Source organism: Camelus dromedarius, chromosome 9 (genome assembly GCF_036321535.1).
Source record: "Camelus dromedarius isolate mCamDro1 chromosome 9, mCamDro1.pat, whole genome shotgun sequence".
NCBI classification, from domain to species: domain Eukaryota; kingdom Metazoa; phylum Chordata; class Mammalia; order Artiodactyla; family Camelidae; genus Camelus; species Camelus dromedarius.
In genome coordinates this window covers 78,419,181-78,440,946 of record NC_087444.1, presented here as the reverse complement: position 1 = coordinate 78,440,946, position 21,766 = coordinate 78,419,181, and the positions used below count along the sequence as shown (strand labels likewise).

Below are 21,766 nucleotides of genomic sequence, written 5' to 3'. Positions count from 1 at the left end.
TCATACTGTCCCTTATTTCCTCAGTGGGAAGCCCTAGATCTTTATACAAAAAAGTAGAGACTTTGAAACGGGTCCAGTCCCAGCTCTGTCACTTGTGTGCCCTTGGATCGGTTATCCATCTGCCTGAGCTGCAGTTTTTTCACCTATGAAGCAGGCAGCATAATAGAACCTCTCTCCTTATTGAGTTGCTGCCAGAATTAAGTGACAGATAGGATTCTCGGACCCACTGCCACCCCTCGTGCTAAGTCTGTGTTAAGTCTCAATGGAAGAACCGGGCATTCAGCCATTTCAGCAGGTGTACATTTTATTACAGAAACAGCAGGGAAGGGCTGAAAAGGGCACAGGAGGGGGTGAGGGGGAATCCCCTGCAGAGGCTCACGCAGCTCCTCTCTGGCCCATCTTCTTACAGCCCTCAGTGACAGCTTCTCCCCCATGCCTCTAGGAAGACAGGTACTCTTTCCTCAAAGGACCCAACGCATCAACCCCCAAACCTTTAGTCCAGGGGACAGAAAGACTTCTCGGGAGGGAAGCCTGACTCCCCGGGAGAGGGAGGATTTGGGGAGGCTGCACTGAGATGGAGCAGGGCTGCTAGAAAGCACAGCAGGGATCATTCCTACGGAAGGGAAGAAAGAAGAGGGAAATGTGTTTGTGCATCAGTTTTCATCCTGGACCACTCTCCTCACTCACTGGGCTCCGCTCACCCTGTGCCTCCAGCCGCCAGGCTGATTGACCACCTGGGACATACTTCTCTACTCTCCCCATCACTCAGCACAAACAGCTCCTCTTCAGAGAGGGATTCTTCTGAATGCCCAGTGGAACAAAGTCGCCCCCTGCCATTGCTTTCTGTCACAGCACCTTCTAGGGAACTCATGTGGTTGCTAGTGTACCCCCGCCCTCCCACTAGACGGCTCGCTCCAAGAGCACAGGGCCCTCCCCAGCTGCAGCCCCTCTGCCCTCCCAGCCTGGCACACTGCAGCCCTGCAGGGTGGTGCCGGGAGTGAATGTACGAGGCTTGCTCTGGGATAGATCAGTCTTCTTGCTCCCAGACAGGCTCGCGGTTTAGTGCACGGGTCTGAAAACTACAGCTCGAGAGTGACTCCAGCCTCTGCCCCTTCTTACAGTTTTTTTAAAAATTGAGGTAAAATTCACATGACATAAAATTCACCATTTAACCATTTTAACAAACCCAGGATCCATCACAGAGCAGTTGCTCAATAAAAATGTATTGTGTGAGTCCCTCAATAGGTGAAACACAGACTTATCAGAGGAGCCAGCAATTCTACTAAGCATGTACCCAAAAGAATTGGAAACTGGTGTTCAAACACAGGCGGTCAAGCAGCACCAGTCACAAGGCGGAAACAACAGGAGGGAGGGCGTAGCTCAAGTGGTAAAGCACGTGCCGGGCATGCATGAGGTCCTGGGTTCAATCCCCAGTACCTCCTCTTAAATAAATAAATAAATAAACCTAATTACCTCCCCTACACACACACACACACACACACACACACACACACACACACACACAATGGAAACAACTCAAATGTCCTTCAGCTGAAGAATGGATAAACAAAATGTGGCATATCCATGTGAAGGAATACTATTCAGCCATAAAAAAGAATGAAGTACTGATACATGCAACTACCTGGATGGGCTTTGAAAACATTATACTAAGTGAATGAAGCCAGACACGAAGGACCCCATAGTACGTGATTCCATTTCTATGAAATGTCCAGAATAGGTAAACCCCGAGACAGAGAGAGAGAGTTGACTAGTGGTTGCTAAGGGCTTGGATGAGACACTGCTGTAGGGTAAAGAGCTTTCTTTGGGGATGATAAAAATTTTCTGGAGCCAGATAGTAGTGAGGGTTGCCCCACATTGTGAATGTACTACTAAATGTCACTAACGGTAAATTTTATCTTATGTGCATTTGGCCACAAATTTTAAAAATCCCACATAAGGGTGGGGGAGGGTAGAGCTCAGAGGCAGAGTGCATGCTTAGCATGCCCAAGGTCCTGGGTTCAATCCTCAGTACCTCCAGTAAAAATAAATAAGTATTTATCTATTTAATAAATAAATACCTAGTCACTTCTCCCCAAATTTTTAAAATGAAAAAATCCCACAGAAACTTTACTGAGGAAACTCATAAACGGATCCCTCCAGCTCTCCACATCCCGGTCACGTGTGAGCAGTGCCTTGAGCTTAGGCTGATGCGCCTGGCACTTGTCGTGCAATTCTGTGATTCTATGATTGCAGGTCCCCCACCTGGGGTTCTCTACTCCAACACTAAGCAGCTGGGACCCAGTCCTCCCACCCCAGCAGTGGACGGAACCCCTCCCTGCAGGAACGTACCTGTTGTCCAGTTCTGGGTTACAGTAATGGCAGTAACACTTGGGAGGTTGGAGAAGGAGTGAACAGAAAACAGAGCAAGAAACGGTAAGGTGAGGCAAGTCACCTGACTTCCCTCCCTTTCTCCCCACTCCTCCTGTCCTTCGTTCCTGCCCACCTCTCTCTCCTTCTTCCGCAGGTGGTGACATCGTTGATCTATTCAGCCTCCCCCCTCTCTGCTCCCATGTTCTGCCTCATCTTCCAGCCAGTTCCCTCCATCCCCGCAAGAGACACCATCCTCCAGCCTGGGGTTTCTCACCTCCATCCCCGCTGACATTTTGACCTGGGGGCATCCTGTGCCATACAGGTTGCAGAACAGCACCCCTGGCCTCTACTCACCAAGTGCCACTGGCACCCCCTCCCCGAGCTGTGACGGCCAAAAATGATCCCAGACACTGCTGAGTGTCCCCTGGGTGCCAATGTCACCCCGTTTGAGAACCACTCATTTAACCATGGGCCTAAGCCCAAGCCTGGGGCTCATCTCCTTGGCCCCTCCATTTTCCCCATCCCTCACACCAAATCTATTAGCACATCTCCTCATAACTGTCTCCAGGTCCCCTGATCCTCCCCACCTTCACTGAACACCCTGCCTGGGTCTGAGATACCCAGCTCCTCCATCCTTCCCTCTGTGCTCCCTCCCTCTCTCCCTCCTCCCATCAGGTACCAGGCTCCTCCAACCCTTCCTCCGTGCTCCCTTCCCCTCCCCTTCCACCCCTGTCATCCGTTCCCCCTGCCCCTCCCTCCCTGGGTCCTGGCCCCTCCTACCCAGTCTCCTTTATTGTAGGACACGAACAAGAAAGTGATCATCATGTAGGCGCATCTCAACCCATTCCATCTGGTTTTTTTCTTCGGTGGCTTCTTGGGCGTGGTGGTAGCTGGGAAAAGCTTCACTGGGGACAACCAAGTGGCCGTGACTGGCGTGAAGGTCTGCCCTTCCCTGTCCTGACTCCTGCCTCCCCAGGTCTCTGTCCCTCACAGATCTCCCTCTAAACTCCACACCCACAACACAGAATTTAGCCTTGGATTTTGCATTTACATTTGTAGGAAAGATTAACCTGAAATTCTCCTTTCTCTGTTCTATACATCAGATCTTTTGTCAAAGTTATTCTGACCTCAAAATGAGCTGGAAAGTGACTGTTTTTAGTTTTATGGAAGATTTTATGTAAGATCAGTGTATTTCCTCCTTAAATGTTTGGAGAAATTCACTATCAAAGGCACCTGACCTTGGGCGATGTGTACAGAATTATTATTTAATTACAGATTAAGTTCCTTTAACAGAGGACTATTCAGATACTCTGTTACCTTTTGTCTCACCCTTGGTAGTTTGTGTTTTCCCAGGTTCTGTCCATTTCAACTAAATGTTTCATTCTATTGGCGTAAGGATTTTCAAACTATCGCCTGTCATTCTTCCAGTGCCTGAAGGATCTGTGCAGATGCCCCCTTCTTCACTTCTGATGTTGATGATTTGTTTCTCCCTTGTTATTTTTATCACCAGTAATGCTAGGGCACCCCACTTTTATTAGTCTTTTCAGAATAACCATCTGTTAGAGATGTTGATTTCTATTAATTTTTTTTTCCTTTGGCTTTTTAACACGTTCTTCTTTCTACTCAGATTCAATTTGTTCTTCTTTTTCAAAAGTCTTCAGATAGGTACTGAAATCACTGGTTTTCTGCCTTTCTACCTTCCTTCCTTCTTCTTAATATGTACATTTACGATGATAGATTTCCCTCTAAGCAGAATTTTGGCTGTATCCTCCAAGTTTAGATACTGATATCCTTACTAGTAATTAATTCAAAATTCTAATTGTTTTTTTCTTCTTTGTCCCATGCACTATTTAGAAGTATATCTGTTAATTTATAAGTTTGGGTTTTCTTTTATTGTTGATTTATAGCCTAATTCCCTTGTTCTCAGAGAGCATGCTCTGGGTGACTCCCACCTGAAACTGAGTCTTGCTTTATGAATCAACATGTTGCCAAATTTGGTAAGAAAAAAAAAACCCATTCACTTGAAAAGACTGCGTCTTCTGTCAATGCTGGGTGCAGAGTTCCATACGCATCCCTTAAGTCATGTTTGTTAGTTGCTTCTATCTGTATTCTTACTAAATTTCACCTACCTGTTCTATCAGTTATTGAGAGAGGTGTTACAGTCCCCCACCGTGGTCATGGATTCACCTATTTCTTATTTTAATTCTGTCAATTTTCATTTTACCTATGTAAAAACTATGCTGCCATGTGAAAACAGATTTAAAACTTATATATATATATATATATATTTCAATGTGCCTTTTCACCTTTAGGAATATGTTTTGACTTCAGCAGTCAACAGAAGCAACTGGGAAGAGCCCAAAGGTTCCCCACTCATACCTCGGGATGTTGGGTCTCCTTGGTCCCCGCGAACAGTACAAAGCGGGCAGGGTGGTCTGAAAGCACTGGCTGCCCTTCAGAAAGACCCCCGCTCAGGCACCGAAGCCCTGGCCTTGGTCACCTGAAATCTTCTCTTAAGGCTTTGTCGTAACCCAGACTGAAGGAACTCACTGTCCTCTCGATGGGAAAAGACAATTCCATGCACTCACCTTCTTCCTTACAGCCATTTGTTTCTTCTAAAAATGAAGAGGAGGAGAAGGAGAAAGAAGGAGGGAGGGAGGGACGGAAGAGGGAGAAGGAAAGGGGGAGGGGAGGGAGGGAGGGAAAGGTGGGAGGAGGAGGAGAGAAAGGAAGAAAAGAAATCAGCACGTGCTGACGTGGGTGGAGCCCACACAATAAATTGCGCTCTGGGTGCCTCAGATACGGAGGGAGGAGAATGCAGCTGACCGCCTTGCGCACCCTTGATCCCAGGCACTGCTTTGCCTCGTGGCCTTAGCCCATGCTGTTCCCTCTGCCGGGAACACCCTCCGCCCAGATGTACACGGGGTTGCCTCGCTCACTTCGTTCACGTCCCCGCTCAGGAGTCACTTTCCCTGATCACCTCTCCCATGCTGCGTTCTCCCCGCCTGTACCCTGCGATCTTCACAGGACTCAGCGCCCCACAGAACTTTCATCTACTTTTTAAAAATCTATTTGTTTCTTTCTCTTCTCGTGAGTTCTACCTGGACTCAGATTTCTGTCTGTTCTGTCCCCGCTGTATCTCCAACACCCAGCACAGGACTTAGCACAGAGTAGCTGATATTAATTAGTATTTGTTGTTGGATGAACGGAGGAAAAGTTAGACGTACGGCGGTAAGCTGATGACGATAAAGAGTGTAAGGTCTGATGAGCTCTAAAGGCTCCCCAGCATTAAAAAAAAGGAAAGCTAATAACGGTACGTCTTTGTGCACAGGAGCAAAGGCAAATGGTGGGGCCAAAGGGCATAGTCACTGCTTACCATTTAGCACCTGGAGGCTCAGCAAACCTAGGAGACAACGGACAGACTGAATCGTCAAGGCAGCATGGTAAGCGCCCTCAGATCAACAGGTTGAACGGCCCACCCCAGGCTCCGCCTCACCTGTTCTCACTGCCCCCACCCCCCCCAGGACGCTGACTCACGCTGCATCAGCGCTAGCTGTCTGTCTCCACGTCAGCCTGTGAGTCTATGTAGAGGCAGCAAGCACGTCAGGTTCTTCTTTGGGTTTCCACCTCCCTGCACGGTCCTGGCCCACACTGAGTCTTAAGAGAATGTTCTTGCCAAACCAGCTTCCCGCCAGAATTCCAGGGTATGCACGGACCGAGATACTTACCTAGGATCTCTGGTGTCATCCATCCAAAGGGAAGTGCGGTCCGAGAGGCAAGACCAGGTTCAGGGGTGCAGACAACGTCCAGAGTGTTGGGTCCAAGGGGCCACGAGAGACGAGACCACAGGAGGGAAAAAGAAAATCACAAGATCAAAAGGCGGGAAGATTGGGAGCCACTGAGGGCAGCGCCCAGGTGGGTCTGGGCAGCAGTGCACAGGCGGAGACCACTGAGGGCCCCGCTGTGTGGGGCAAAGGGGAAATCGAATGGCTCGGGCTGCGAAGGCAGCCTCCACTGCTTTTCCCTGTATTTGGTGCCACCATGTTGTAGGCATCTTACATACTTCAGACAAACAGTGCCTGCGCTGGGAAGAGGCTGTGGGGAACACGTAACACAGCATGTTAAAGGTGCTTCTCGTGCCTGGCGCCCAGGAAACACGAAATGAGGTTTTCTGATTGTCAGCGCTGCTGTCATCATAATGCTGCCCACATCCCTGATTTGAGGAGTGGGGTGGCTCCCAGAAGACACCCCACCCTTTTTGAAAGGGAAACTAGCATACCTGTGTTTTCCAGTCTGTCTCTTTTTTTATTTTAAAGATTCTTTGGGAGATGAGCTGTGGCTAGGAGAGAACTCCTTAGCAGAGATGAGAAAGGGAACGAGAGAGAGGGGCAATGTTTACATTTAAAGGGGGAGGGGCAGCTCGGTGGCAGAGCAGGTGCTCAGGATGCACGAGGTCTGGGTTCAAGCCCCAGTGCGTCCACTTAAAGAAAAAAAAAGACTCTTACGTTTCAGTACTGTTGAGATGTGGGCAGCAAGGAGGAGAAATCCCAGCAGGAGTCATCGGGCACCAACGGAAACAGAGAGGAGAGGACGAGAAAGGTGTTCATGGCTTCATCCTGGCCCGTCCCACCCTGCTTGTCCTCAGAAGACTCCAGGCTTCTACACACTCGCCCCCTTTGGAGACCTATTTATCCCCAGGTATCCGTCTTCCTTGGGGATTTGTCCCCCAGAGATGAGGAAGATTATCCCGTTGACCCATTTTTCTCTCACTATCTCATTGCTCTCCTTAGAGGTCAGGAGGGAGAAAGCGTGAAAAAAAAGCAAGCTGCAGCTTTTGGTCCTCCTCACTCAATAATCCTCTCAACAAACGTGCACAGCTCAGTCCGTCTGCGTATCCTGGGGCAGTGGTCCTTGGCTTTTGAGGATCTGATAAAATCCGGGGACCTTACACACCCATGTGCTCACATGCCCGGTCACACTTAGAGCCTCGGACCCACCCGCACCCCACACGCTCTTGAGATGCTCCATGCGATCCCGGGGCGGGGGGGGGGGGGTGGACCCCAGGAGCCCGCCCCGAGCCCTTCAGAGATGGGGGCAGCCGGCTGAGGCCTCCCTTAGCCGGTGGCCTTTCTCAACCCGCGCCTTCAATTGGAAACAGTCTGAAGGTTCCCTTCTCTTTCTTGTTTTTCCCTTTGTCCCAGCATCTGAAAACACCCAAATTACCCACAGAAACGAAAGAATAACTTACTTTTTACTGGACGGTGCAGCAGAACAGAAGTCAGGGAGCCAGCACGGAAAAAAGTGAGCAACAGCATAGGAACAACATTAGCCCCTTCTCCCAGTACCTTCCGTCGTTCGCTCATTAAATATTCTTTAAGTTATTTTTAATGTTTTCTTGTGTACTAACTATAGGCTCACAAAACATTGCAAAAAGTAGTGGAGAAGGGTCCTGTGTACCCATCGCCCGGCTTCCCCCAGCGGTGGCATCTTACCCAAGCATAGTATGTTATCGAAACCAATAAACTGACATTGGTGCAGTGCTATTAACTCAACGACAGACCTTGCTCAGATTGCACCAGTTTTTGCATGCACTCTTTTCTTTTTTGATACTTTATTAAATATTTGTCTCACCATCATCCTTAAATGATAAGGACAGCATTACCTTAGAAAGAAGGGGGAGGCATACAGTAGCCGAAAGCGTTCAGGTATAAAATGCCCAATCAATGACCCAAAACAGGTGGGCAGCACTGAATCGCTGCCTCTCCATCTCAAGGGAAGAGTGGCAGCAGGACTTGAGACTCAAGATTGGAGACTGAAGAGAAAGGACCGCCTCCTTCCTGGCCCACTACACTCATGAATTATGGTGGCTCCCCCTTGAACAATTTGCCCGTTGAGCTGAAGTTGGTGGGTCCACATGTGCAAGGCTAGTGTGTACAAGGGTCACCACCCGGGAAGCTTGTCACAGACAGAGCCTCCAGCTCCAACCCCAGGAGTCGTGGTTCCTTAGACAGATCTGAAGTGGGATCTTAGTTTTAAATGAAGGCCCTGAGAGGCATTGTGCTGGCTCAGAGGTCAGCCGACTTCTCCTGGAAAGGGCCAGGCAGTGGCCCTGCAAGCCACACAACCTCGGTCGTGACTACTCAATGCTGCCATCACAGCACGAGAGCAGCCACAGAGGACCGACGGATGGGTTAGGCTGGTGTCAATAAAACTTTATTTACAAAAACAGACCTCGGACCAGGCTGTGGTTTGCCAACTCCTGCTTTCTGTCTCAGCGGTTCCCAAGCCACCTGAATCAAATCACTGGAGAATTTTTTTTTTTTTTTGAAGGAACAGATTCCTAGATCCCACCCCTTGGCATTCTCATGTAGAAGATCTGGGCAGAACACAGAAATCTGCACTGTTTCCTTTTTTTTTTTTTTTTTTTTTAAGTTTCTGATCATGAGCCATTTTTGGGGAATTATGCCTTAAAACATGGGCTCCAACCGGATGGCAGTGCCCTGTGAGAATTCAGTAATATAATAGCAGTATGTTCTCCAAAGTTAGTTCTTTTTCACTCCTGCCCGTTAGCAAAATAACAGGCACCAGTAGTTGAGGGAGCACCGTTTTCCTTCAAAGAAAAGCCGTGCAGCCCAGCTGTGTGCAGGGTGTTCTTCCAGGTCATGGACATCAATGATGGACAAGTCCTTGCCCTGGAGGGTCCGTGGAGCCAGGGCAGAGGGGTGTTCCTCCCTCTCACCTGAGCCCTGGAGATGCGCATGCATCTGTCTCCAGAGGAGACGCTTTGCCATCTCCCTTCCTTGGAACGTCCCCTCCGCTCTCTAAAGGGCACGGCCCCTTTCTCTACCAAGAACCACCACTTCACCTTCTGGAAGAATGAATGAGGTAAGCTCTTTAAGCTCTTTTTCATTGGTGCAATTTATACACCAAATGAGAGAGACATAACTTAGACCCAAACCTGTGCTGGAGCTGGCTCACAAGAGAAGATTGTTCAATTTTCAGGAATTTCCTGAGCCACTGTGACACCACGAGTAGTTCGAAGTCAGCCAGCGTTAAAGTATTTACACTACAGAAGTTGGCCATCGCTCCGATCAGGGCTCTCTCCCCCACCGACAGCCCACAGAAATGTGGCTGTGAAATGTCACCAGCACACCACAACTGCAGTCCACCTGGACCGGTCACCCTCCTGACCCCAGGCCGGTGACTGAATGCCAGAGCCCACACCAACCCTTCCTTTGCACTTGTAATGAAATTTAAAAGTTTTAAGGTGCAAAGGAAGTTGTGGGAAGGTCAGCTCAAAGACACACCCTCGTGGCACTTACTTTCTTCTTCTGTCTTATCTGGAGGCGAGAATGCAGGCAGCCGGGTTCCAGCGGAGATGCGGAGTAGAGAGAGAAAGCAGCATTAAGACCCGGGTCCCAGACACCCCTACGCAGCGTCCCTGACTAGTCAGGGGCGAGCAGAAGCGTCACGGCGGGCGGGCGGACTCCGGAAGGCGGCCGCTCTTTCTCGCCAACAAATATCGATGGACATCTACCAGGTGCAGGGTCTGGAGGACACTTGGACGGCAAGTCAGACAAGGTCCTGACTCCCAGGGAACGTGAGCGGTCACGTTCCAGCCAGAGAAGCGGGCAGCGGGAGAGTCATCCATCGGATACCAGAGGGATGAGTGTTTCTGGGCAAACCTACAGGGCGTAGCAGGAACAGACTGGGGGGCGATGGCTGCTGACCTCGTAGGGGTGCCGGGGAGGGCGCCTCGGAGGAACTGTCACTGAGTCTGAGACCTGAAAGATGAGTGAGGGTTAGCAAGGGGAAGATGCCTGAAGGCGAGAGAGATGAGCATTCCAGGCAGAGGGAAGAGGGTAGATGTGGTCCTGGGGTGTGTGTGTGGGGGGGGTGGCTGGTGGAAGGGGTCCGGAGCTTCGGAAGGACTGAGAGAGACGCGCCGAGGGGGCGCAGCAGCAGAAGGTGACCCGGGCATAAGAGTATACAGAGCTAGAGGATGGAGACCCCGCAGGTGATTTTAAAGACCTCAGACTTCATCCTCAGAACAGTGGCAAGTCGTGGAAAGATCTGGACCCAGCTCTGTTGATTACTAGCTTTGGCAACTTACCCCACCTCTTCGTGCCTTGGTTTCCCCATAAAAGTGGAATTACAACAGAATGACCCACTGTCCTGTTTGCCCAGGATTAGAAGGAGGCCCCAGGGTGAGAGAGGTTTTATGTTTTCCCCTCGGGTGAGAGAGTTTTGGTGCGACAACTGGGACTGTCCTGGGCAAACAGGGTCACTCTAGATTATGACAGCATCACCCCTTCCTAGGGGGAGTTTGATGATTAAAAGAAACAACACAATCAGAGCGCTGAAAACACCCTGGCTTTTGAAAGGTGTTTCGAGAGATTTTTGTTAGTTGCCACTTTGCCTCTGATGTTCTGCGTCCTTCTGGGCCTCAGTTTCCCCATCTGTGGAGATGCTCTCCAGCCCCGTGAGCCTCTGACTGTCACCTTGTCCACCCTCAACTCTAGGCTGAAGGTGTCAGATAATAGGTTATTATGCCTAATAATGGCTAGATTACACTGACCCTTGGCTTCATAGCCGCTTCACATGTTGAAGAAGAAGCACATTTTGCTATTTATCAAGTCTAATATACATGATGGAATACTACACAGCCATAGAAAAGAATGAAATAATGCCATTGGCAGCAACATGAATAGACCTGGAGATTATCATACTAAGTGAAGACAGAGAAAGACAAATATATGAGATCACTTAGACGTGGAATCTAAAAAATATACAAATGAACTTATTTGCAAAACAGAAACAGACTCACAGGCATAGAAAACAAACTTATGGTTACTTAAAGGGGAAGGGAGGGGAGGGATAAATTAGGAGTTTGGGATTAACAGACACACATTACTACATATAAAACAGAGAAACAGCAAGGTCCTGTGGTACAGCACAGGGAACTATATTCAATAGCTTGTAATAGCCTATAATGAAAAAGGATATGAAAAAGAATATATATATATACAACTGAATCACTATGCTGTACACCAGAAACTAATACAACATTGTAAATCAACTATATTTCAATTAAAAACAAAACTGGAAAAAACAAAGTCCAGATGTTTTCCAAAGAGGCAAGGAGGGAGGTTCTGGTTCACAAAGGGCTGGCATCTATGGATAAGTGGACTATCTGAGGGCAGGAGTCAGGGACGGCTATGTTACCCAGCTTGTCAGAAGGGAGAGGACTTGGAGCTCCACAAGCAATGTGGCAAGAAGAAGGGAGAAGAGAGAAAGAGAGTGGGCGGAGCCACTGAGATGGGAGAAAGCCATCTACTCAGAATGGCTGTGACCATTCTTGACAAGAATCTCCATCAAAACTCATCAATTGCAGATCTGAGTGGGTTTCTCGTGGGAACCCGTGAAGAAGAGTTCTACTTCCAGGTTGATAAGAAACCAGAGGAAGCACAGAGTTCTTTAACAACCCAAGGTGGAGAGAAGTGAGAAACTGTTGTCTTCCAAGGAGCAGAAACCATGATGAGAGCTTTGAACTCCAGAACCCAAGGAATGGTAGGGGGTGCGGGTGGGGCAGAGTTGAACCCACTTTAACCAGCTCCCTAGTGCCTGAGTTTTTCATGTATTTTATCGTAAGATCATAAACAACCCCTTATAGTTGGATTATGAGCTCTACTTTACGGGGAAGAGGACAGACTTGCCCCTGGTCTCATAGGCTGGTAAAGAACAGAGCTGGGTTGAAACTCCAGCACATCTGCTCCAGGAGGCCCTGCTCACACGCACTCTGCCTAGATCTCCATATCCAGGCATGTCCTGTGTAGTGGGGCGTGAACCCTCGGGGATGGCTGAGGGGACCTCAGGTGAACACACATTCACTTCAGCTCCTTTGGTGTCACACGATGAGTATATCTAATTTTATATCTAATCCCTAATTCCCTGTACACTTATCTTTGGACTAGAGAGAAAGTCTCAGAATGAGGCTGACTTGTCTATAGCACCCCTCTAGTGCTCTCTGATCTTCCTTTCCACCAAAGAGAGAAAGCAGAGTCTTCAGACCAAGATCCTCAGCAAAAGCCAGCATTGTGTTATAATTTATTAACATTTTATTTTCTTTATGTTTATTTTTGCAGTTGTCTTCTCCTCATAGCAAATGATACTGGCTTTGAACTTACTCAAGTGATGTGAAGTATCCTTTTCAAAAGTGCCCATTTAGTAAAACATGGAGTCCGTTTAAAGAAAAGCATAAATGATAGCATTGAATCGGATAGTAAAGGATGTGACAGGAATTCAGTCTCTCCGTGAATGTGGGGACCATTTTTTTCCAGTCATCTCATTATCAAACAATCAAAAAGATAACACCCTGTGTTGCTGAAGGTGTGGAGAAAGAATTATTATCGTGGGCTGTTCATAGATCTGTGAATTCGTTACACTTCTGTCCAAAGTTAAAATGCCCTTTGACCCAGCCACTTCCCTTTTAGGGGTTTATCTTACAGATATGTACGTGCAAAAATGAAAACAGCAATGGCTGTACAAGAGTGTTCGCTGTAGCACTGTTTGCAGTGGCATCAAAACGAACCGAAACAAAACTGAAATCAGAATACGGAAGAGGAAGAGGAACCTTCCGTGAACAGGAGACATTAAATTATATGAGTGTGAATGAAACTTCATTCAGATATTTGAAAGAAAGGGGTAAAGTTCTATTGCTGAACTGTATATTTTTAACTCAAAAAGTTCAGGATATACGTATATAAGTCTGAGTGTTTCCTGTGAGAATATATAAAAGACTAGTCATGATGGCTGTTTCTAGACAGTAGACTGGGAATGAGATGGAGAGGAAGATTTTTGACTTTCGTTTCCTGCTTTTCAAATTTTCCCATGTGCGTATACTATTTTTATAACTTAAAAAGCCCACAATGCAATATTTATTATGTTAATATAACTGTATTAAAATTACACAGCAATAAAAATTTCCATTATCTTAAAACTCAAAGAAACAAAATGTAATTGGATACCTCTGGATGGTTCTTCCAAAACAAATATATAAGACATAAATAAACAAAACGCTTGTTTTAAATGAATAAGTAAAAACACAAATTACTCCGTCAGTCCGCATTTCCTTAACGACAAGAGAGGAGAAACACCAGGAGCGAGAGATTCCTCAAACTTACCATCTGTTGACAGCCTGCTCATCATACCTGAGGAAGAAGATGTAAAAGACATTCAACCGGGGAGCGATGGAAATGTTAGCCATCTTGACTGTGGTTTTATAGATGTGCACATCTATCAACATTCATCAAAGTATACATCTAAAATATGTGTAGTTTACTGTACAGGAACCATATCACAATAAAGGTGTTTAAAAAAAGCTATTCAAATGCCATGAAAGGAAATATTCCTAATTTCTAATGGATTTCCCCAGTTCGACAGATTTAACAAGCTCTTTCTTTGGGAAGCATGGCTGTGATTAAGTTTTCCTAGTATTCCCACCGTCCCTTTTCTCAGCCCCATCATCACGAGCAGGCATCACTGTCTCTAATCTAATTCAATTCCTGGGGGTTTTTGTGTGTGTGTATGTCTAATCTCCATCAGTGTCTGAGGTCCTAAACAGTGAGCATATCTGATCCATCTTTGGGTTTCCATTACCCACGCATGGGTCCACGTGTGCATTAGATGCTCAGAAAATCTTGCTCAAAAATCTCCCCCCAAAGTTCACGGTCTAAGGGCATCGTAAACGTGGCAAGGGACTTACCTACGATTCCTGACAGCAGCCCATCCAGAAGAGGAGTCGGCACGGTGGTCAAGGATACAGTTGTGGTGCAGGATGGTGGGACCGGGGGACCACGGAGATGAAGCCATAAGTAGAAAACCAAAGACCAGATCAGATGCTGGGAGCTGGAATCAGGTCAGGAAATAGAGTCCACCTTGGGTCATGGGAGTGGGTCGACGTGGGTAGGCCTTTGCTTTCGGGGAGAGTTTAAGTGAGCTGGGAAACGGTCATAGACCATCCTTCAGTCATGTGAGAAAGAGAGGAAGCAACTATGCTTTACTGACTCTGGAAAGAGGTGCCAAGCTCTTCCCTTCCGCTGACTTCGCACCAACCCTCTCAGATTACAGAGCTGCCCCCACACTGCTGATGAAAAGAGCGGGACCTCCGAGAAACTGTATGATTTGTGAAATCCCATGCCGCTGCTGAGTGAGGCTGCAAGAATTCAAACTAAGATCTCCCCAACTTCCTCTATTCACGAAACAAGAATATTAATACCCATCATGGGGTTGGGGTTAGGCTCCCTACATACTGAGAAATTCCACTAAGTTTGTTAGTGGAAGCTTCTCTATTTACGTAGCTCACAAAACCATCCTCCGTATCACTGCAAGCACCTGGTGGCAATGTTGCTGGGAACACTGGGATGGAGATGAGCAGATATCCAAGATACCTGCTTCACTAACGGGGTGACTGTGGGCTGGCCACCAAACTCTGTGCCTCGGCAGAAGGAGACATTATCTTTCACTTGGAGCTGTAGCGATAGCAAAGGAAGATAAAGTACATGGAGTTCTTAGCCTAATTCCTGGTCCGACATAAACATTCAGTAAATGACAGAAATAGCAATATGATGTAAGTAATAATAATGACACTCTTACATGGGGATGACTGTGTGCAAACGTGCGTTTGCGTGTGTGAGTGTGTGTGTGTGTGTGTGTGTGTGTGTGGTGTTGAGGGTGGTGGGGATAGAAGCTGGAAGAACCACTGGACCCTAGTTTTCTTAGGTTGAGCTGAAGAGTGTTTCACGCCTCTGACTGCGTTCAACTGCATGAAGCAGGCATAGAGAAGTGAAGTGACTTCTCCAAGGTTGTCCAGCTCGGAAGGGGCAGACGTGGGCTCTGAGTACAGAAGGGTTTGATCCTGAGCCCATGCCCTTTCTGCTGGCCATCATCTCACTTTCTGAGCGAGTCTCCTGCCTCCCCAGCTTATAAACTCAGTCATAAAGATGTGGCCTCATTTTACTGAACTGGTTCCAGGTTGCCATCTGTTATGGACTGGACGTTTGCATCCACCCCAAATCCATATGTTGGACCCCTAAAGTGATGGTGTTCAGAGGTGGGGCCTTTGGGAGGTAATCAGTCCTAGATGAGGCCATGAGGATGGGACTCCCATGATGGGACTAGTGTCCATATAAAAAGGAGAGACCAGAGCTCTCTCTCTCTCTCCCCACCAGACAAGGACCCAGTGAGAAGGCAGCTGTCTGCAAGCCAAACAGGGGGACCTCACCAGGAACTGAACATGCTGGCACCTTGATCTCAGACTTCCAGTCTCCAGCACTGTGAGAAACACATGCCTATTGTTTGAGGCACCCAGTCTACAGCATTCTGTTACAGCAGCCCACGGTGACTGAGGCAACCTCCACAGGAATTATGGAGTGGACAGTGGTGATGCTGACTTCTTCTACGACCTCAGAATGCAGAGGTGGAGATTACTGTGTCTGTCCAAACAGGAGATCTCAGGTAGACCTGAATTTAGCCCTATGACCAACTGGCTTTCCTCTAGTTATATGGGGACCACGAAAATGTGCTCAACTTCTGGGCAGCTGGTTTTTACGGGGGAAGGAAGGGTGCAGTATTTTGTTTTCTTCAAGATGTTCGAGTCTCCATTGTTTATGCTTCTAGATTAGAAGCTGGGCTGTGGACAGTCAGTAGAAGAAAGATCCATTAAAGGTCAGTAGAAATTACCCTTTTCAGGCAAGGGCAATCAGAGGCAAAAGGGAGAGAGCTGGAACAAGAGACTTACCTTTCAGCACTGTTGACAGGCCAACAGCGGGAAGATGGGGACCAGCAGTGGCCGGCGAGGATCATTTTCCCAATGAAGATACAGAGAGAATGTGCAATTAATCAAGTCATCCTTCATACCTCACTGCACTCCCTAGGTCCCAAGATGGGGTGGGGCACCAGAATGAGAAGCTGTGACCCATTCTAAGAGCCACAGACCTCTTTAGAGATGCACTTGTCCCACAAGTCAAGAAACCCCAGGGAGACCAGTTGTCTGAGGCATCCAAGCCCTCCCTCCACTGAGTCTCGGGAGGTCGGCAGAGGACCCTCTATAACAACCAGGAGTCATCTCCACTTCTCAGCCAGAGGCCAGGATGGCTGGCACTTGGTAAAGAGGGAGCCTTACCCTGTACCATATTTTTTCTCATCTAAAACGCACCATGAATACACAGAACCCAACCCAACCCAGTTGTATGTTTTAGAGCAGAAGGTCACTAATCCTACTGAACATCTGATCAAAGCTATGAAGTCCATATTCCCAGGAAACACCCAGGCTCTCTCTCTCTCTCACACCCAGCCTTACACGAGATGACAGAGGCAGGCTGACCTCCCCAGAGACCACCCAGGTGCCCCCAGGGATCTGCAGATTCTGGGTTCAGAGCCATGGTGGGACTGAGAGCATCCTCTGAGGGGCCCAGACTGCAGATGGAGGTCAGCCCTTTGACCTCTCCCCTTTACCCCTTCCTTCTCTGGGTTGAAGGGCTCCCTGGTCACGCAGGGAGAAGGAGATAGGACTTACACTTGACTGGAAGGAGCAACAGAACCAGGAGCCAGCAAATTAACATGGAAGATAAAAGCAAGCAGGAAAGTTGGATTAGCAGTGACAACACCCACTTCGGTTAATTCCCGCACATGCTTCTTTATTCCTTCATTCACCTGCCGATTGTCCTGTGCAGAGGCTCCATGAGACACTATTTTCGCGTAGCTTGTCGCATACAATTCAACGGAGATCAAACAGCTTCATAACTCTGTTAGCAAGGCTGTTGGGAACCCCCTTCTTTAACATTACAGGTTTATAAATGAATCCCACAGATGGATTATATATACAATATACACATAAAATTATAAACTTATACATAATATAATCATATTGATATGATGTATTTACATTATATATTAATTACATATTACATAATTATTATTAATTATATAATTGACATAGTAATTATATACCATGTAGAATTCATTTCCAAAACTATACATACCCTGTTATATATATCATATTTATCATTATATACGGTTGGGTTTTTTTGAAGCATTGTTTAAAAGAGCAATCTATTGGAAACAATTTAAATGCCCGTCAATGAGTTTCTGGTTGAATGAATTATGGATGTTTATACAAGAAATATTATATAGCTATTAAAAATAAGATTGAGGCTGCTCTTTACAGACTGACATGTGGTGACCTCTGAGATGTATTGTTAGGTGAAAAAAGCAAGGCGGACACAGAAGAGTGTGCATAATATGCTGCCTTTTGTGTAAAAATGGAAGCAGGTAGGTTATAAACGTATTCAATGCTCATTTGCTTCTTCTTGCATAAACTGTCTCTGGAAAGATCTGTAAGAAACAGGAAGTGCTGGATGCCTTTGGGGAGGGGCACATGGTGAACAGGCTGGGGAGGAGCCATAGCCTTCAGAACATTTGAATTTTGTATCTTGGAAACCTTATTTAAATTAAAGTTTCATGAGAAGAGAGGTATTATTTTACATTTCTGAAAATCTCTCCAATGTCTGGCTTAATAGAAAACAGTCGGAGTCTTATTTCTGCTTCTGCAGTCAATTTGTTACGATTTGCTGTTTTGTTGAAGCAAATGATTTTTCTCTTGGACAGAAGTGGAATTCCTGGATTAATTAATGTTTTGAGGAACTACCAAAGCAGCCAAAAAATTTTACAGTCCTACCAACGTTCTAAGGGGGTCCAACTCCTCCACATCCTCACCAACACTTTTTATCACCTGTCTTTTTGGTTAGAGCCCCCCTAGTGGGTGGGAACTGGTGTCTCACTGTCATTTTGATTCTTACTTCTCTGATGACTAGTAATATTGGGCATCTTTTCGTGTGCATGTCAACCAGTTGTACAAATAAACACTCCTAAATTAAAAATTTAAAAATTCTAATAAGATAAATATCAGTGGAGATACCCCATATTTAAAAAACAAAGCTCTTTGGGACCCTTAATAATTTTTAAGAGTGTTCAGTGGCCCTGAGGCCATGAAGTTCAAGAAGCACCAGCCAGCCTGAGTGTGGGCCAGGCCAGAGTATAACTCTGATGGGAATATTCCGCCCATCCTTTCTTCCTGGTAAGAACTCCCTGTTCACCCACTGAACCTTTATTCCCCCAGACAAAAAGATGAAGGAGGGCAGCTCTTTTGGCTGTGGGCATCGATATAAGACAAAGGTGGTGGTGGCTTGCTTTTACTGGTTATTCCCTGGCCCCCAAGACAAAGCCCAGAATCCCCAGAGGGGTCTTAAAACCTGCACGAATCTGAGAGCAGCTGGCTATGGGGACACAAACTTGGGAAGTCCACAGTTCTTACTTTTTTCTTCAGTTGCGACTGGAGGCAAAAGTGTTAGCCATCCGGATCCCAAGAGCAGCAGGAAGCAGGGAGCAGAGAGAGAATTCAGCATTAGACTCAGATCAGTGCAATGCCCAAGAAGACCAGAGCTGAAAGTGTAACTAGAGGTGAGCTCACCCACCCTTTATTGATAATGCTCCATACATCCACTAGCCATCCACCATCCATCCATCTATCCACCCAACCATCCATCATCCATCTATTATCCATTCATCTAGCCATCCATCATCCATCTATCTATATCCAGCCATCCATCTTTCATCCACCCACCATCCATCCATCTATCCATCTACCATCCACCCATGGATCCATCCCCCCATCACTCATCCAATCGTCTATCCAATATCCAACCATTCATCCATTTTCTGTCTATCCATCATCCAACCAACCAGCATTCATCTGGCACAAACACTGGCCACTGGTCTGTGCTTAATGCTAGGGATGCTGTTGAATTAGACTCAGTTCCTGCTCTGTAGGCATGTGCAAGACTGGTGGGGAGAGAGATCCTGGCACAGGAGTAAACAAGATATCTTAAGCCCTGATCTCACGACAGCCGTGACCTATGAAGGTCTCAAATATCTCACAGGCTTTTCAGACTTAGCATGTCCAAAAGAGAATCTGTGGCCATCATCCTCCCAGCCATCAAAAAATAAAATGTTGGTTTTTGTTAATAGAATAAATATCTGTGAGTTCACATTGATGTAAGCACTTGAATAAATAACTAGAGCAGAAGTGTTAGGTCCTCCTTGCAGAAGAATTCCAACTAGTACACGTGGAAGGAATAAGAGAAAAAGGGCAAATACTACAGTCATCATTTTTGCAGACAAGATCCATGGATAGATGCTAAAACTGAGGAGAAACGGGATATTTGCATAGTCTCCAATGATCTCCTCCAGGATATTTGTTAATTATAAGGGGAAATTAGTAACTGAGGAGAGTGGAGAACCCTGGCAGACGCCCCCTTATCCAAGTGATTAAAGTTAACATCGCAGGTAGTGAGCCACATCAGCGCCACGTAAACCCTGAAAAAGCGTGCAGAGGACGGCGGGGCCCCATGTCTGTGGTGTTCCTTCCCCCAAATGCATAACCTCAGTGTAACCCTGGGAAGACTTCAGACTCAGATCGAGAGGCATTCTGCAGAATAGCTGGCCAGGGCTCTTCAGAAGTGTCCAGCTCAGGAAGATTGGCACACTTCAGCCACAAGTTCCAAGGAATAATCACAAGAGTACAGGGGTGTGGCAACTCAGTGCAGTGTTGGGTTAAATAGAAAAAGGACCTTTGTGGGCGCCCCGGTACCTGCGCCTGTCTCCTGCCTGCTGCCTTCCTTCTGCCCTGCTTCCTGTCCAGCCTGCTCTTAGCCCAGAGGCAAAACGGCCTGCCCAAGCGCAGACCCCCTCCCACGCCCCAAATAAGGTATCGTCTTGCTGGAAGTTCTGTGACAGCTTCCTTGTGCTCCTGTGACGTTCACATGTTCTGGTTCCTGCCTCCCCTCTGTCCCCACCTGTAAGAACCCCCCCCCCACGCCGCTCACCCCATCCGCCGCGCTCCAGACACCCTGTCTGCTCTCAGCCCCGCGGAGGGACACAGCCTTCCTGCCCCAGAACCTCGGCGGGCGCAGTTCCCTCCCCCTTCCCCATCAAGGCATCTCCTCAAATGTCACTTACATGACCTTCCCCGACTTGCCACACTAGGACGTGTTCACCTGTGTAATGTAAGAATTCCACGGAGATGGGGCTACGCCTGTCTTTTTCACCCACTGCATTCCCAGCATCAAGCACGGGGAACAAACCAGGAACTCAATAAACAGTCGAGGAGCGGATGAGGCAGCGGGGAGAACTCAGCTTTGTGATGCAACTCATTTTCCTCCCAGCACGTGGTGTATTTATATCGTACAGGTGTGGGCTTCCACTAAACTCTGTAACCATGGTAACGTTAACTGCAGGCGCTATCCAGGACACACAGAAGTCCGATGGACTGGAGGTGTTTATGAAGCCCACTGGTCAGGTGAGGACAGTGAGGCTTACAGAGGTGATCTGCCCCACCCCAGCATCACAAGGAGTCAGTGATTAAACCAGGATACAGACTCAAGTCCGTCTGTCCCCAAGGGCGGGACCTATGGTCCCCAGAACCCCTCCACCCCACCGCCTCCACCAAGGGGAAGGGGAAATGAGAATGTCTAACTGGAAGCAAGAAGGGGCCTGGCTGGACGTCAGGAGGCTCCCTGAGGCCAGCCACCAGGAGCCCGCCCGTTGTGGGGAGAAATGGAGCAGGAGAGACCGGAGGGGGTGTAGGCTTTACCTTCCCGGGGAATGCAGGCTTCTGCCAGTCCCAGGAAACACAGAATCAGCAGGAACATCTTCAGAGGTGGCCCTGGTTTGTGCATAGTGGGGCTGGGATTTGGGGTAGACAAGCTCCTTCCAGGACAAAAGGGACTCCGGTCACCCACTGTCCTCCCAGATTCCAAGGGCAAAGCTCACCACCCACACACACCCTCCAGCTGGCCCGGAGGCTGACAGGTGTCCAGGCCTGTGCCCACGCTGCTGGGGACAGCGTCTTCCCCCTCGTGCCTGCTTCTGCATCTTAAAAGCAGCATTTCACAGCAGTTCCACGCTGAGTGCGGTGGCTGCCGTCCTGTGACCTTCGTCTCCTGTTTTTGTAGGGTCCATGTTTTAAGAGTGTTTTTTCTTTAATTTTTTAAAATTATTTTGGGGGAAAAAGACAAAAGAAGAATAATATTTCATGCCATATGAAAATTATATGCAACGAGAATGGCAGTGTCTATAAATAACGTTTTATGGGAGCACAGCCATGCTCCTCATTCAGGTTCTGTCCGTGGCGACAAAGGGCAGGGCTGAGTGGCCGTGACACAGGCTGTATGACCCATGAAGCCGAAGACATTTACTGTCCAGCCCTTTATAGAAAAATGGGTCAACTTCATCCTAGACAAATTGTAAATTTCAGAAAAACAACAGCAGCAACAAAAGC

General features: G+C 47.6%; 1 protein-coding gene across 1 annotated transcript; it reads right to left on the bottom strand.

Moving 5' to 3' along the window:
• Positions 1–553: 553 nt before the first annotated feature.
• EDDM13 (epididymal protein 13) lies at positions 554–21,244 on the bottom strand. The gene is made up of 7 exons (XM_064490033.1): positions 21,080–21,244; positions 18,743–18,760; positions 5,747–5,773; positions 4,959–4,985; positions 3,151–3,275; positions 2,350–2,387; positions 554–613 (listed from the first exon to the last, which is right to left on the bottom strand). The coding sequence occupies exons 1-7, from the start codon at positions 21,162–21,164 to the stop codon at positions 589–591; spliced, it is 345 nt and encodes a 114-aa protein (XP_064346103.1). The 5' UTR covers positions 21,165–21,244; the 3' UTR covers positions 554–588.
• Between the last annotated feature and the right edge of the window lie 522 nt (positions 21,245–21,766).